The sequence below is a fragment of the Aspergillus glaucus genome (assembly GCF_001890805.1).
Source record: "Aspergillus glaucus CBS 516.65 unplaced genomic scaffold ASPGLscaffold_4, whole genome shotgun sequence".
In the NCBI taxonomy this organism is placed as follows: domain Eukaryota; kingdom Fungi; phylum Ascomycota; class Eurotiomycetes; order Eurotiales; family Aspergillaceae; genus Aspergillus; species Aspergillus glaucus.
This window is the reverse complement of record NW_019170456.1, coordinates 1,600,820-1,614,035: the sequence shown is the minus strand read 5'-3', so window position 1 is coordinate 1,614,035 and position 13,216 is coordinate 1,600,820. Positions and strand designations below refer to the sequence as shown.

At 50.6% G+C, this 13,216-nt stretch overlaps 6 protein-coding genes across 6 annotated transcripts; 5 read left to right on the top strand and 1 right to left on the bottom strand.

Moving 5' to 3' along the window:
- Positions 1-656: 656 nt before the first annotated feature.
- ASPGLDRAFT_44072 (uncharacterized protein) lies at positions 657-1,734 on the top strand. The gene is made up of 2 exons (XM_022545943.1): positions 657-1,186; positions 1,308-1,734. Exons 1-2 carry the CDS (start codon positions 797-799, stop codon positions 1,518-1,520), a joined length of 603 nt encoding a protein of 200 aa, XP_022404196.1. The 5' UTR covers positions 657-796; the 3' UTR covers positions 1,521-1,734.
- A 166-nt stretch (positions 1,735-1,900) lies between these two features.
- On the top strand, positions 1,901-4,138 carry ASPGLDRAFT_119762 (putative C6 transcription factor; the record flags this gene model as incomplete). The annotated part of the gene is made up of 5 exons (XM_022540085.1): positions 1,901-1,959; positions 2,011-2,116; positions 2,175-2,230; positions 2,283-3,567; positions 3,617-4,138. 5 exons carry the CDS (start codon positions 1,901-1,903, stop codon positions 4,136-4,138), a joined length of 2,028 nt encoding a protein of 675 aa, XP_022404195.1.
- A 123-nt stretch (positions 4,139-4,261) lies between these two features.
- On the bottom strand, positions 4,262-5,665 carry ASPGLDRAFT_33209 (NAD(P)/FAD-dependent oxidoreductase; the record flags this gene model as incomplete). The annotated part of the gene is made up of 2 exons (XM_022544277.1): positions 4,262-4,502; positions 4,557-5,665. 2 exons carry the CDS (start codon positions 5,663-5,665, stop codon positions 4,262-4,264), a joined length of 1,350 nt encoding a protein of 449 aa, XP_022404194.1.
- An 850-nt stretch (positions 5,666-6,515) lies between these two features.
- On the top strand, positions 6,516-8,125 carry ASPGLDRAFT_44070 (MOSC domain-containing protein). The gene has a single exon (XM_022545942.1). The coding sequence runs from the start codon at positions 6,577-6,579 to the stop codon at positions 7,948-7,950; it is 1,374 nt and encodes a 457-aa protein (XP_022404193.1). The 5' UTR covers positions 6,516-6,576; the 3' UTR covers positions 7,951-8,125.
- Positions 8,126-8,389: 264 nt separating this feature from the next.
- Positions 8,390-9,989, top strand: ASPGLDRAFT_44068 (aromatic ring-hydroxylating oxygenase subunit alpha). The gene is made up of 2 exons (XM_022545941.1): positions 8,390-9,227; positions 9,288-9,989. Exons 1-2 carry the CDS (start codon positions 8,437-8,439, stop codon positions 9,805-9,807), a joined length of 1,311 nt encoding a protein of 436 aa, XP_022404192.1. The 5' UTR covers positions 8,390-8,436; the 3' UTR covers positions 9,808-9,989.
- Positions 9,990-10,510: 521 nt separating this feature from the next.
- ASPGLDRAFT_23503 (GcvT family protein) lies at positions 10,511-13,051 on the top strand (the record flags this gene model as incomplete). Its single annotated transcript, XM_022543294.1, has 1 exon — positions 10,511-13,051. The coding sequence occupies one exon, from the start codon at positions 10,511-10,513 to the stop codon at positions 13,049-13,051; it is 2,541 nt and encodes an 846-aa protein (XP_022404191.1).
- Positions 13,052-13,216: the final 165 nt, after the last annotated feature.

The window sequence follows — 13,216 nt, the reverse complement described above, 5'->3', positions numbered from 1 at the left end:
GGGCTTTCTTACAGGTGGACGACTTTTGATTTTCTGTTATTATCTTTTTTTGTACATGTACAGTGTTGGCGTGGGATTGGGATGCATTTCTTATTCTTGGCCTCTCATCTTTTTACAGGTTAGCATTGGAGTTATTTGCTGTATATACCTTGATTTCTGGTCTTGTCCTATGTCATTGAACATTACATACATGGCGACATGGCGACATAAACACATGTCTAACTTTCCGATGGCTTCCAACTATGCAAATATTATCTGCAAATAAGCCAGAACCCTATTATACCTGCCATATACATAACATACCTACATACCTGACAACGCCAGTGCTCAAATTGATCGCCACGTTTTCACGCCCATCAAGCCTGCATAAGTCTCGATTCGTATCGAGCCCGGCGCGACAACCTAATGATTGCCCAACTAGACCACATACTCCATACAATACGGAGCAATCAAGAACTACGGAGTAGAAACAAGAAACTAAGGCCCTGGCGGCGGGGATTATCCACGCGCTGCAGGCATTAGCCTGGGAGATCCATAGACCAAGGGAGGAGAGGGGGTCGGCCCCCGGAAACTAACCACGTATACACACGGAGAATGGAGTACGTACACCAGTGGTAAAAGTAGAAGCGCTGAAACGCCAATGTCCCACGTCTTCGGTCGCGTTCGTGTAAGACAAAAAGCGAGGCTCGTGATACATCTACTTATATAAACCGTCCATCCCTTTTCAAGAACCAAGCTTTTACAAGAACAAACCAAGACCAACCAAGAATTCCAATCAGTCAGTCAGTCAGCAAAAATGCGCGTCGGAAACAGAGTCAAGCACATCTTCAGCTTCTCATTTACGAATCGTCGACCTAATCGGTCAACGTGGAAAGAGAAATCCCCCGTCGCCGTCACCGATGATTCCTCCTCCTCCTCCTACTCAAACGACTCAGACTCCGACGATGCGATTCACATCTCCGAAGACGAAGGCTCGGATCCCTCAGATGTCGACGACGATGACGACGAGTATGCATCGCCAAGTAAACGCGTGCGGATAATCAGCTGGAGACTTGATAATAATAAGATGGTTCCGGGACGGTGTCGGTGGACGCTGGAACAGGAGAAACGGTTACAAGCTGCGCAGCAGCAGTTGGCGAGGTGTCAGAAGGCGTGGAGTTCGGAGCAGGAGGTTTGGTTGAAGCATGTACGTCCCTTTCTCTCTCCCCCTTGCTACATATACATACATAGTTGTACTTTGTACCTGTACATCATGGTATGCTGTACGTATGCTGTAAGGAAATGTGTTAACACATACATTCATGCAGATCGAAAAACTGCACGAAGAAAAAGCCGCACATGAGGACTTTGTACATCTCCGCGCGAAACAGCAACAAGATGAACGTGTCCATTTCCGGAAGGCATTGAAGCGTAGGGAACAGGAGCAGGGGGATTCAGGGACAACGAGTGATGAGGATGAAGAAGGTCTACGGAGGAATCAGAGTTTGAGTCGGTTGAGGCGGTTACGGAGGTTTTCATGATTTTATGTTTTCTTTTTATTAGAACATAGCATTACAGATTGCATGTGCATAGTTTAGAATGTCTATATTCGGCATCGCTGACCCAAGTATTACTGAATGATGTCTGACAACTAGGGTATACCCCACGGGGCAGCAGTAACAATGGAACATCCCCTCGCTAGACAAGCATTTCAATGCCGGAGAAAAGCCGTCAATGGCAGATGTCATGTTTCCGGGAAGTTTTAACCCGTTTGAGAAGCATCACCACGCGGGGTTTCTTGGAAAGCACAAGGCTGTTTAGTATGACAGTGTGCATTTTCACTTCAATATCAGCGATAGTTATCTTTACCAGTTTATAGACAATGGCTTTTTGGATATTGAGCAGTTAGTATTCGACTACGATGCCGCGAGACGGCTCGCGTGGGCGATTGCGATCGTATGAAGCCTGTCTAAATTGTCGGTATGTATTGCTTACTTGAATGCATGTATAGATCTAATGTCAGATATCCAGACGAAAGAAAACACGATGTCCAGCAGAGAGGCCTGTGTGTTCAAGTTGTGCTCGTCTCAATCAGACATGTCTCTATACATCTGGTCGGAGAGCATCGCACCAATCGGTAGGGCTCTTTTTAGCATCAACGCGGGAGGTGGGTGCTGATGGAATCAATGGCTTAGGAGGACCGACTAGCATCACTGGAAGAAAAGGTTGATTTTATCATGAAAGGGTCTAAGTAGGTATCTCGCTATAATCTACTATCTGAAAGAGGGCTCTGACAAAGTTAGACCCTGCGATGAAGATCCATCTCCCGCAAAATCGTCATCGAATTCACTTCCCAGCGAGTCGAACTATGCCCTCAATAATCTGCTTGCCCCAGAGCTTGGTTTCGAAGGCCCCGAAGACTCCAGTCTGCATATATCATCGCCTACCGTCGCCAAAGCAGTAGATCTCTACTTCCAATACTGCCATCGACAGCCTATCTGGTGTTTCAATTACGAAGATCTTGAGGACATGGGATTTCTGCCAAAGGAGCTTGTCTATAGTATCCTCACGCTGACGTCCCGTTTCTGCGTCGCCCACGACCAGTCACAGTTCTACAGCAACACGGCGAGAACATTGATCATGCTTCGTGTCGCAAGTGGCACTGTAGACCTTGAGACCATCGAGAGTCTGTGTCTGCTCACATATTCACTCTTCATGGACGGAAATGTGTCTCTGGGCCAGTTTCACTTGGGATTCGCGTTCCAGCTTTGTCTCACAGCCATGATTGATGTTGAAGCCGCTGCTCCAGCTAAGAGTCCTCTGGCTCAACGGAAGAAAAGAGTCTTCTGGGGCCTTTTATCACTGGAACGGTCGTACGGCCACCAGAACAGGCTGTTCAGACTCTCCGCTGAACCATTGTGTCCCTGCTGCATCCCAAACAAGACAGAAGACGACGAAACCATGAGCTGCTCAGACCCCGAAATCGACATATGGAGTCTATCCTCTCACTTCGGCTGGGTCTGGAGCAGAGTGCGAACCTACGTTTCTGACTGTGCCCATAACAGCCTCAAAGAACCCTGGCGTCACGACTCCATGTACACAATGATCCTCTCCGACCTTACCTCCGCCGAGAACAAGCTCTCCCAAAACCACCGCTACGACTCGGTCAAATTCTACGAACGCACAGCATCCGAAGTCCGTCTGAACAAAAGTTACTGGGGTCCCTGGCTGAAACTACAGTTCACATACCACTGTATCCTGACCATGCTCAACCACCCGTTTCTCTACATCGTCGCGTCCCAGCATAACCCAAACCTAGCTATTCCGAATGCATTTTGGAGAAGGTCGAGCGAGCTGGCGTTGTTGCATGCTACCTGGATCGTGAGGATTGTTGATATGGTGACGGAGAAGGAGATGAGGCTTACGGAGGCTTTCTTTGGGCATGCGGCTGCTGTTGCTGCTACGGTGCATCTTTATTATTGTCGGGCGGCGGATCCGAGGTTGAAGTTCAAGTCGAAGACGGATCTGGCGAAGTGTAGGAGGTTTTTGGAGGGGTTTGTGGAGTTTTCGCCTGCTTGTCGGGCATTGGTGAGTGCAACTATGTCTACAGGAAAGAGATTCATACTGAACACCACAGGATCAAACGCTGGAAAAGATAATACATATAGCATTTGGTTCCGAGAATGTTGATTACGACTGGACTCCCTCCCGAATTTACCTCAGCGTTAGTCTAATGTGGGACATCCTACGAGCAAACTGTACCCCGGAGACGCAAGAACCATCTACAACCGGCCTTCTTCATCCATCCCTCACACCCACAATCACACGCGAAAGCTCAGCACAAAGCTCATCCACTCTCGAGATCATCGTCGCCATGTCCCCAGAAGTCACCGTGAATACCGCAGATGGGGGACAAGCGGCGCACATGCCTCCAAGGGTGCGAAATACAACAGCAACAATAACGGCTCCGGCACCATCATCTCCGGACATTGATCTTAGGGGAGAGAGATTGATCGTGCCGAGTGATAATCTTATGCTGAATACGCCGTGGTTGTGGACTGATCCGAGTCAGTTTGGGGATGTGGATGGGGTGAATCGGCAGGAGTTGGAGAATAGTATGGATGGGTTGTTTACGTGGTGGGATTTGGGGAATTTATAGCGGATTCTTGTAGACATACTGTTTTCCAAATGTGTGTGCATAATATTAGATGCAAAAGTTGCCATTATCTTGTTCTCATTAAGTATCAATAAACATGAAGCCAATAGTTACCGCCTTCTAAAACTATATCTTACTCTGCCGCGACGAAGTAGCCTTCAGCGCAGTACTGAAGGTATCTCGTTCCTGGAAGGTCAATTCTCTCCTCTCCGGACCACCACGGCTTCCATCCCCCTTAAAGATATCATCCTGTAACTGATTCTTGTACTCTGTCGGGAACTTCCACTTCTCCAGCAAGTCCTGCGGGAGGCTCTTGTCGAAGCATCCAACGATGTACTTTCCGATGTTTGGCAGGAATTTGAATGCACTGTAGTCATCAGTTAGCCAGAATCTAGGCAATTCAGAATAGGGGTATGCTTACTGTCCACTTCCACCAGTCGCGATGAACAGATTCTTGTGGTCTGGGTGGTAATCCATAATGAAATCGCCAGAAGGCGTGTCATTGTACCAACACAACCCCACCTTCTCAAACCCCCGTGGCTCCAGATCCGGGAAGATATCCTTCATACCGGCACGCAGACGCTTAATCCCATCCTCGGGAATGAAGTTAGCCCTAGCGGATGGCGGGGCGTTCGGAGGCGCGGAGATGTTGTTTTCACCAGACTGGGTGTACCCATAGCCATGGCAAGCGACTTTCAGAATCCCAGTACCATCATGAGGCGGGAAGCAGAAGAACCCAGTCGACAGGTTAAAGTAGATAGGAAGGTCCTTGAGCTTGACCATTTCCTCGGGAGTAAGGCGCATGTAGCCCACGATCTGCGCTGCCGCAATCATGGTATTCCACGAGGGAACGAGACTAGCTGACCAAGCGCCAGTCGCCACGATGAACATGTCACCCGCGACACTGTTCCCACCGCTTGTGCGAACAGCCTTGACAGTCCCATCGGACCTCTTCTCGAAATCGGTGACATTCCCATTCGGCCCCGTGATAAACGAAACCCCAGCATTAACACACCTCGCCGCGAGCCTCTGCGTCGCCAAACCCGCATCCGCCCATCCAGCACTCGTATTACAAAACGCATCGAAACCGGGAGACCCCAACTTCCCCGTAAACCCAGGAAACTCCCTCTTCGCCTGCTCCGCCGACGGCACACCATGCCACGGCTCCCCCATTTTCGTCAACACGTCCCTAGTCTTGCGACTATACTCCTCCGCCATTTCCTGCACGGGTTGTCCCGGGGACGCCTTCTGCGTAACCCACAGACAAGGCGTTTGGTGGAAAGCTTCTTTAAACGTCGGGGTGAGCCAGAGATCGTAGGCTTCCTTGGCCATGCGGGCGTAGACTTCGTCGCCGTAGTCGAAGCGGATTACGCGGGAGATGTCGTTGGAGGAGCCATCGGGGACGGGGGGGAGGGCGCGGTCGAGGATGGTGACATTTTGGTAGCCTTGTTGTTTGAGGGTGAGGGCGGTGCCGAGGCCGAAGATGCCAGCGCCGACGATGATGATTCTTTGGTTCTTGTCGTTGGTCATTATTAAAGATCTTGGGGGGGGATTAATGGTGAAAGTTGGTTACTTTTGGGCGGGCAGGCTTTATAAATCTACAACGTGCTCGATCTTTCCGTCCTCAATTGTCACCGACTCTGCGGGGGTACTCCAATTGAATGTGCAAGAAGCAGCTAATTGTCAAATCAGAGCATTGGTACAAGCTACCAAACATCCACATTAGAAGCAAACCCAGCTTCTCCAATACTGTTGTCTGGTCCTACCTGTCCCTTTCCTGGAAAACATTACCCAATAGAGTAATCAATATCTATCATGCATCCGGGCCCATAATATTCAACATCCCGGGATCCGTGCACATGACTTGTCCGCGCAGCTATCATGCACAAATTGTACACAACCCTGTATCCAGCAGTAATTTGGTCGCGGGGCGGAAAGTTCTTGGGTCTCGGATGGCCTCCGAACCGTCTAGAACGGTTCACCCGGGCCGGGTTAGGGCTGTTATCTCCCCGCATCCGCTCACGTGAGCGGCTCCGGTGCAGATGTTGAGATAGCTGTGTTGGTTGTTCGTGTTTGTTCTATTTTGGTGAAAATATGCTTTTTTGGGGTTTACTGATACTGGAGATAGTGTATGGTTTGCACGGTTGTTGTCTACTGGGCTTCCCCGCGTCCGCATGTGTTGAGATAACGAGAATTCGACAATCAAATCGCTCTGATACCAACAGACGACGACGTAACAACCAAGAGAAGAAGGAATACCCCGATAAACTCCTATCCCTGGCCCCGATGCTCAACACTCTTAACTAAAGATGTCTGAAATGCCCCAGATGGAGATGCGATTAGTCAGCAGGATGGCGATTCCGAAAGATTTGCCGAGTGCAACCGGCGCGTATTGAAACATCGCACTCTCGTTTTGATGACTCTTCCCAAAAGCTCCGATAATGCTGCTCCAACTTATACAAGGTCTTCAAGGTCTCAATGCTTCTACGATTCTCTATGGCTCCATAGCTCTCGTGCTGTTGCTAAGCCTGGTCTTCGCGGCTATCGTCCAAAATGGAAACACCTCTAAAACACGCCGGTCACTTCGACACCTGCGAAAGATCGGCCTATCAACCAGCAACAGCAACATGACAGATCAATATGACTCCAAATACGCCATACCAGAAGACATCGCAACTAATGGCGCAATCCGCATCAAGTCAATCTACATCTACCCGGTAAAATCATGCGGGCCCATCGAGCTGAATCGTGCCTTACTTACCAAGACCGGATTCATGTACGATAGATGTTTCGCGATTGCAGCAGAAACAGATGGCAAATGGCGGTTTATCAGCCAGCGGACGAAGCCGGGAATGGCGCGGATTGAGACGGAATTGTGGCTTCCGCATGGGGGGAGTGATTCGTCTGATCTGCTGGTGAAGGCGGGTGGGTGTGTAGTTTTGAGGTTTCGGGATCCGGATGTTCCTGATTGGACTGGGAGGTTGGAGATGTTCTTGCGTACGGGGAATTTCTTTGCGACACCTGAGGTAGCTGTTGTTGTGCCTCTTCAGCCTGTGGATGAGTTGAAACACAAGACATTCAATATCCATCGTCGTGACACGAACGGGCTTGATATGGGACGGAATCCGTCTATCGCAGTAGCGCTGCCTAAGCTGAAGAAGTTCCTGGCAATCCCGGAGAAACAACCATTCACACTCTTGAGATGTACACCCGAATCTCTCCTCCGTACGGATCTGAATCTCGCGCCGCTTGAATACATCGGTTCCCCCGCCATGCATGGGTACACGGACCAGCAACCAGTCAATATCAACAGCTTATCATCGGTACACGCTGTATCCACCCTTCTGCCAAAGGAAAACCAACCTATGAATGCACTTCGCTTTCGCGCAAATCTCTGGGTCACAGGTGCTCCCGCTTACGCAGAAGAGACATGGAAACGCTACCGCATCTTACCCAAATCCGGCAACACAGAACCACGGGCTAATGTAGCACCGGCATTATCCGTAGTCTGCCGCACGTCTCGATGCACAATACCTAATGTCAACCCAGATACGGGTAAATTCGACGCAGACATCCCGCCTCCAGAAAAGAAAAAGGGTAAGCCACAACCAAGCACGACTTTAGTGGAGTATCGGACCGTCGAAACGGGAAATAAGGCAGCGCTGGGGTATCTGGGTATGCATTGCGTGCCAGAAGATAGGGACTTTAGGGAAGCTGAGGAGCAGGGAGATGGGTTATATGTTGAAGTTGGTGATGAGGTTGAGGTGCTTGAGACGGGGGTGCATGTTTATGGGTCGACGGGGAATGATTACTAGAGTTGCGTTACGATACATTAGATTAGGACTGCATGTACATTCTAGTTTGTACATATGCATGGGTATCTGATATCTTCTAAGAACTCGCGATAACATCTCGATCTTTGAGGTGATTATTTGCCAAATTGGGATTCGGAGTCCATATACCCACTTTAACCCCTCTATCCGCTCTATGGAAATCTTAATCATTCTCGGTAAATGCTCTCCCGTCCAACCAAATCACGCATAGCAATCAAATGATCCAAAAACGGCATAGAGCCGTGAAGAACTGTCAACAAGGCCCATTTCTATTGGCCGGGAATGAAACTGTTATCAACTTACGGGCGAACACCCGATCACGGGATCGGGAGAAACCCTCATTGTATACTATACGAGTTGGGATATCCTGGCTCAAAGACGACTATATCAAGGTCCAGCCCGCTCAGTGAAAGTCAACAATCAACTACCACCAGTCTCAGCTTTGAAAGCAATTTTTTAACTATCACAATGTCCCTCTGGAAAAACTATTTCGGTCTTGAACCAGTTGCCTCCTCCAGCGCCACGCCCACAGGCAAGGAGACTCCCGCCAGAGCCCTCCCTGCCTCCTGGTACACCTCACAGGAACTCTACGAGCTCGAGCGCCGTGCAGTCTTTTCCCGCAAGTGGCTACTGACCACCCACATCCTGCGCCTCCCCAACACAGGTGACTGGATACAGTACAAGATCACCGGCTACCCATTCGTCCTCGTAAAAGACCGCCAGGGCCAAATCAACGCTTTCCACAACGTCTGCCGCCATCGCGCCTTCCCCGTCGTCACCGAGGAATCCGGCACCTCGCGCATCTTCGCCTGCCAGTACCACGGCTGGTCCTACGGTCTTAATGGCAAGCTCGCCAAAGCCCCAGGCTACCAAGACGTCGACGGCTTCGACAAGTCCAAGAATGGGCTCCTCCCGATTCATGTACACGTTGACAACAATGGGTTTATCTGGGTGAACCTGGATGGCGGGGAGAAGCCTGAGATCGCGTGGGAGGATGATTTCAAGGATATTGATCTGCAGCCAAGGTTCAAGGACTTTGATTTCACGGACTACGAGTTTGATCATACGTGGGAGACGGAGGGGGAGTATAATTGGAAGATTTTGGCGGATAATTACAATGAGTGCCAGACGTCGCATCCAGATATTCCGGCGTTGGCGGATCTGAGTGCCTACACTATTGATACGAAGCCGGATCAGATTGAGCGGGGGTTGAAGATTGCTAGTACTTACTATTTCCCCAATGCGAGCATGACTGTCTCGTGAGTTCCCCTACCTTCCCACCTTTTACTCAGTCTGTTATGCTTGTGCTAACTACATAGACCCCACTTCTTCTTCATGCAACGCTTCGTTCCCACATCCCCTACAAACTGCGCCATGAAATACGAAGTCTACCGCAACAAATCATCCTCCGCCGAAGACTTCGACCTTATCAACCAAATGTACAAACGCATCATGTCCGAAGACAAGGACCTCTGCATAAACACACAGAAGAACCTCAACAACGGCGTCTCCGTCAACGGCGAACTCCACCCCAAGATGGAGAAGGGCCCGTTGTACTTCCAGGCAACGGTGCGGGAGATTGTCACCGAGCACCGTGAGAATGAGGAGAAAGAGGGGAAGGAGATCTGGCCTGCTAGGCAGAGGTTGCCGGAGACGACGGCTGCGGGGGTTAGTAAGGAGGATGATGAGTTTTGTAGGGAGTTGGATATGACTGGGAAGAAGGGGCAGAGGGATGTTGTTGGTGGTGGTGGTGGCGAGGGGTGTGGGATGGAGGGTTGTTGCTCAGCTGGAGGGATGGGGGGTGGTGGTGCGCCGGCTAGTGGTAGTCTTGTTTATTAGGTGCTGTATGATTGTATGATTTAGCTATGACTTGATTTCTTGTTTTGCTTGGTTCTTTTTGCAGAATGAATATAACGACTAATGCACCTATACATTGATTTTCTTGAGTCATGAACACCTTTTCAGTTTCTCAAAAGAATCGTTTTGGATTCCTATACAGAACAGAGCCACCAAGCCCCACGATAAACGAGTAGCAATCCCTGAGAAGTCACAGCTATTACTAAGCAATCTCACCTAGAAATACATTGAACACTCTTTGATATTCTGTCCGTGGTGACGTATACAGCCGTCGATAGCTTCAACCCTAACAAGACCGCGATAGCAATGATAGCGACGATATCACACAACAACAAACCATTCACTCATTGAACAAGACAATCTACCTCATTCTAAAGTGTCCACCAGCAAATACATGTTACACCGGCACACCGAAGCCCCTCCAACATGCAGCAGTACACCCAGCCTATGCGGGGTAACCGCACCGCGCTGGATAACCCGTTCAGGAAAAAAGGACCCCATTCCCATGCACGGTATACTCATCCGTCCCCACTGCCCTCGTACATCTGATATCACCACACCTCGGTATAGTATCATGATAGACATCTCCAAGAATATCAAAATGACAACTACAAATAACGATTATACCAACCCCATCCACATACACTTCTAGCAATAATTACTTCTTATCCATGATAACATAACCATGCCACCCAAGACAGTCATAATAGGCGCCGGCATTGTTGGCACAAACCTAGCCGATGAGCTCATTTCCCGCGGATGGAAAGACATAACCGTCATCGAACAAGGCCCCCTCAACCTCCCCGGTGGTTCGACCTCGCATGCGCCCGGGCTAGTTTTCCAGACCAATGGCTCGAAAACAATGACCCAATTGGCACGGTATACAGTCCAGAAACTGAGCTCGATTGAGAAAGATGGACAGAATTGCTTTAATGACGTTGGTGGGTTGGAGGTTGCTACGACGCCGGAACGGGTTGAGGAGTTGAAAAGGAAGGATGGATACGCGAAGTCGTGGGGGATTGAGGCAAGACTACTGAGTGCAAAGGAGTGTGTTGAGATGTATCCGCATTTGAATAAGGATGTTGTCCTTGGGGGTTTGCATACGCCTAACGATGGGTTGGCACTTGCTGCGCGCGCGACACAGTTGCTTATCGAAAGGACTCGTCAGGCCGGTGTCCGGTATCTCGACTTAACGCCTGTCACCGGCATCGAACAGACAAATGGCCATGTCACAGGCGTGACAACACCTAACAGCACCATCCCTGCGGACACCGTCATCTCCTGTGCCGGCTTCTGGGGCGTCGAAGTAGGCGCTATGGCCGGTGTCTCGATCCCACTACTCCCACTAGCACATCAATATGCAAAAACAACCGCTGTCCCAGCTCTCACCAACCGAGAAATTAGAAACCTACCCAACGGCCGCAACGCAATCCTCCCAATCCTCCGACATCAAGACCAGGATCTCTACTACCGCGAGCATGGCGAGCAGTACGGCATCGGGTACTACGGGCATCGTCCAATGCCGGTTCGCGCGGCGGACTTGGGCTTAACGCCTAAACACGTCGATGAGCAGAATATGCCTTCTCGTTTGCAGTTCACGGCTGAGGACTTTGAGCCTGCGTGGAAGGCTTCCCAAGAACTCTTGCCGGCGCTGCGCGAGACTGAAGTTGCTGATGGGTTTAACGGTATCTTCTCATTTACGCCAGACGGTGGTCCACTTATCGGACAAGCACCGAGTTTGGATGGGTTCTACGTTGCTGAGGCTGTCTGGGTAACGCACTCTGCGGGCGTTGCAAGGGCTGTAGCGGAAATACTTACCACGGGTACATCTCAAATCGATGTCGCAGAATGCGAGCTATCCCGCTTTGAAGAAATTCAAATGAGCCGGGAATACGTCGACGAGACATCGCAGCAGAACTTTGTCGAGATATATGACATTCTACACCCCCTACAACCCAAAGAGTCACCTCGAAACCTCCGACTCAGTCCCTTCCACGCACGACAACGGGAGCTGGGTGCATTCTTCCGAGAAGTCGGAGGCTGGGAGCAGCCGTCGTGGTACGAGGCGAATGCAGAGCTGCTCAAGAGCCTTCCGAATGAGTGGAAGCCTGTCGAGCGAGATGCATGGTCTTCGCGGTTCTACTCACCCATCGCTGCGGTAGAGGCGTGGAAGACGCGCAATGCAGCTGCTATGTATGATGTGACTACGTTTCATCGGTTTGAGGTGTTTGGTCCTGGGGCTGTCAGTCTGCTGCAACGATTATCCACGGGCGATGTCACGGCGAAACCAGGGACAGGGACTATCACCTATGCTCTTCTCCTGAACGAAGATGGCCGCATCCACAGTGACATATTCGCAGCTCGACTCGACACAGACCTGTTCCAAGTTGGCGCGAATTCTGCTACCGATCTAGTTTACCTCACCCGCGAAGCACGCCTCCAATCCCAACACTCCCCGGCCCAATGGGTCCAAGTCCGCGACATTACTGGCAGCACCTGCTGCATCGGTCTCTGGGGACCTCGCTCTTTAGATTTCATCAAAGGCCTCACAGCAGACGACTTCTCCAACAACGCCCTTCCCTACATGCATGTGAAAAAGGCAACCATCGCGGGGATCCCGGTCACAGCATTGCGCAAGTCCTACGTCGGGGAATTTGGCTGGGAGATCCAGACTAGTGCTGAATATGGCCAACGGCTATGGGACGCTATTTTCCACACAGGAAAGTCGCATGGACTTATCGCAGCGGGTCGCAGTGCCTTTAATGCATTGAGGCTGGAGAAAGGGTATCGCACTTTTGGCACCGATATAACCACCGAGTACGACCCATTCGAAGCCGGTGTCAGTTTCGCCATTGCAGATAAAAAAGAGGATTATGTCGGTAAAGTTGCCCTCGAACGACGCAGTAAACAACCGGCTCGGCGACTGCGCTGCCTTACTATCAACGACGGTCGTTCCATGGTCCTTGGAAAAGAGCCAGTGTACTATAACAACCAGGCTGCTGGGTATGTCACCAATGCAGCGTTTGGGTATACAGTTCGCAAACCGATTGCCTATGCTTGGCTACCCAGCACTGTGGTCGAGGGCGAGACTGTTGGAATCGAATACTTCGGGCGCAAAATCCAGGCTACCGTCACGCCCGAGCCACTGTACGACCCGCAAATGAACCGTCTACATGGCGCCAGCTCCGTCCCCGAGCCTCATAAACCATTCAAGTCTCGACTATAACCGCATACGGCAGTCCGGTGCGGAGAGCATCCAAGTTCATGGAAGACGGCGCTTTCCTGCGCGGCGCACCATATCTTCGCCCACGGCTTTCTCCGTGGCATCCCGAGGAGATCCATTATTACGACAGCGCATTGAAAGTTCACGCTAGAGCAGACATCCTTGTCT

Coding starts and splice junctions, on each gene's coding strand:
- ASPGLDRAFT_44072 (XM_022545943.1), top strand. CDS start 797: ATGCGCGTCGGAAACAGAGTCAAGCACATCTTCAGCTTCTCATTTACG. Junction 1,187..1,307: donor AGGAGGTTTGGTTGAAGCAT/GTACGTCCCTTT, acceptor ACATTCATGCAG/ATCGAAAAACTGCACGAAGA.
- ASPGLDRAFT_44070 (XM_022545942.1), top strand. CDS start 6,577: ATGCTGCTCCAACTTATACAAGGTCTTCAAGGTCTCAATGCTTCTACG.
- ASPGLDRAFT_44068 (XM_022545941.1), top strand. CDS start 8,437: ATGTCCCTCTGGAAAAACTATTTCGGTCTTGAACCAGTTGCCTCCTCC. Junction 9,228..9,287: donor AATGCGAGCATGACTGTCTC/GTGAGTTCCCCT, acceptor CTAACTACATAG/ACCCCACTTCTTCTTCATGC.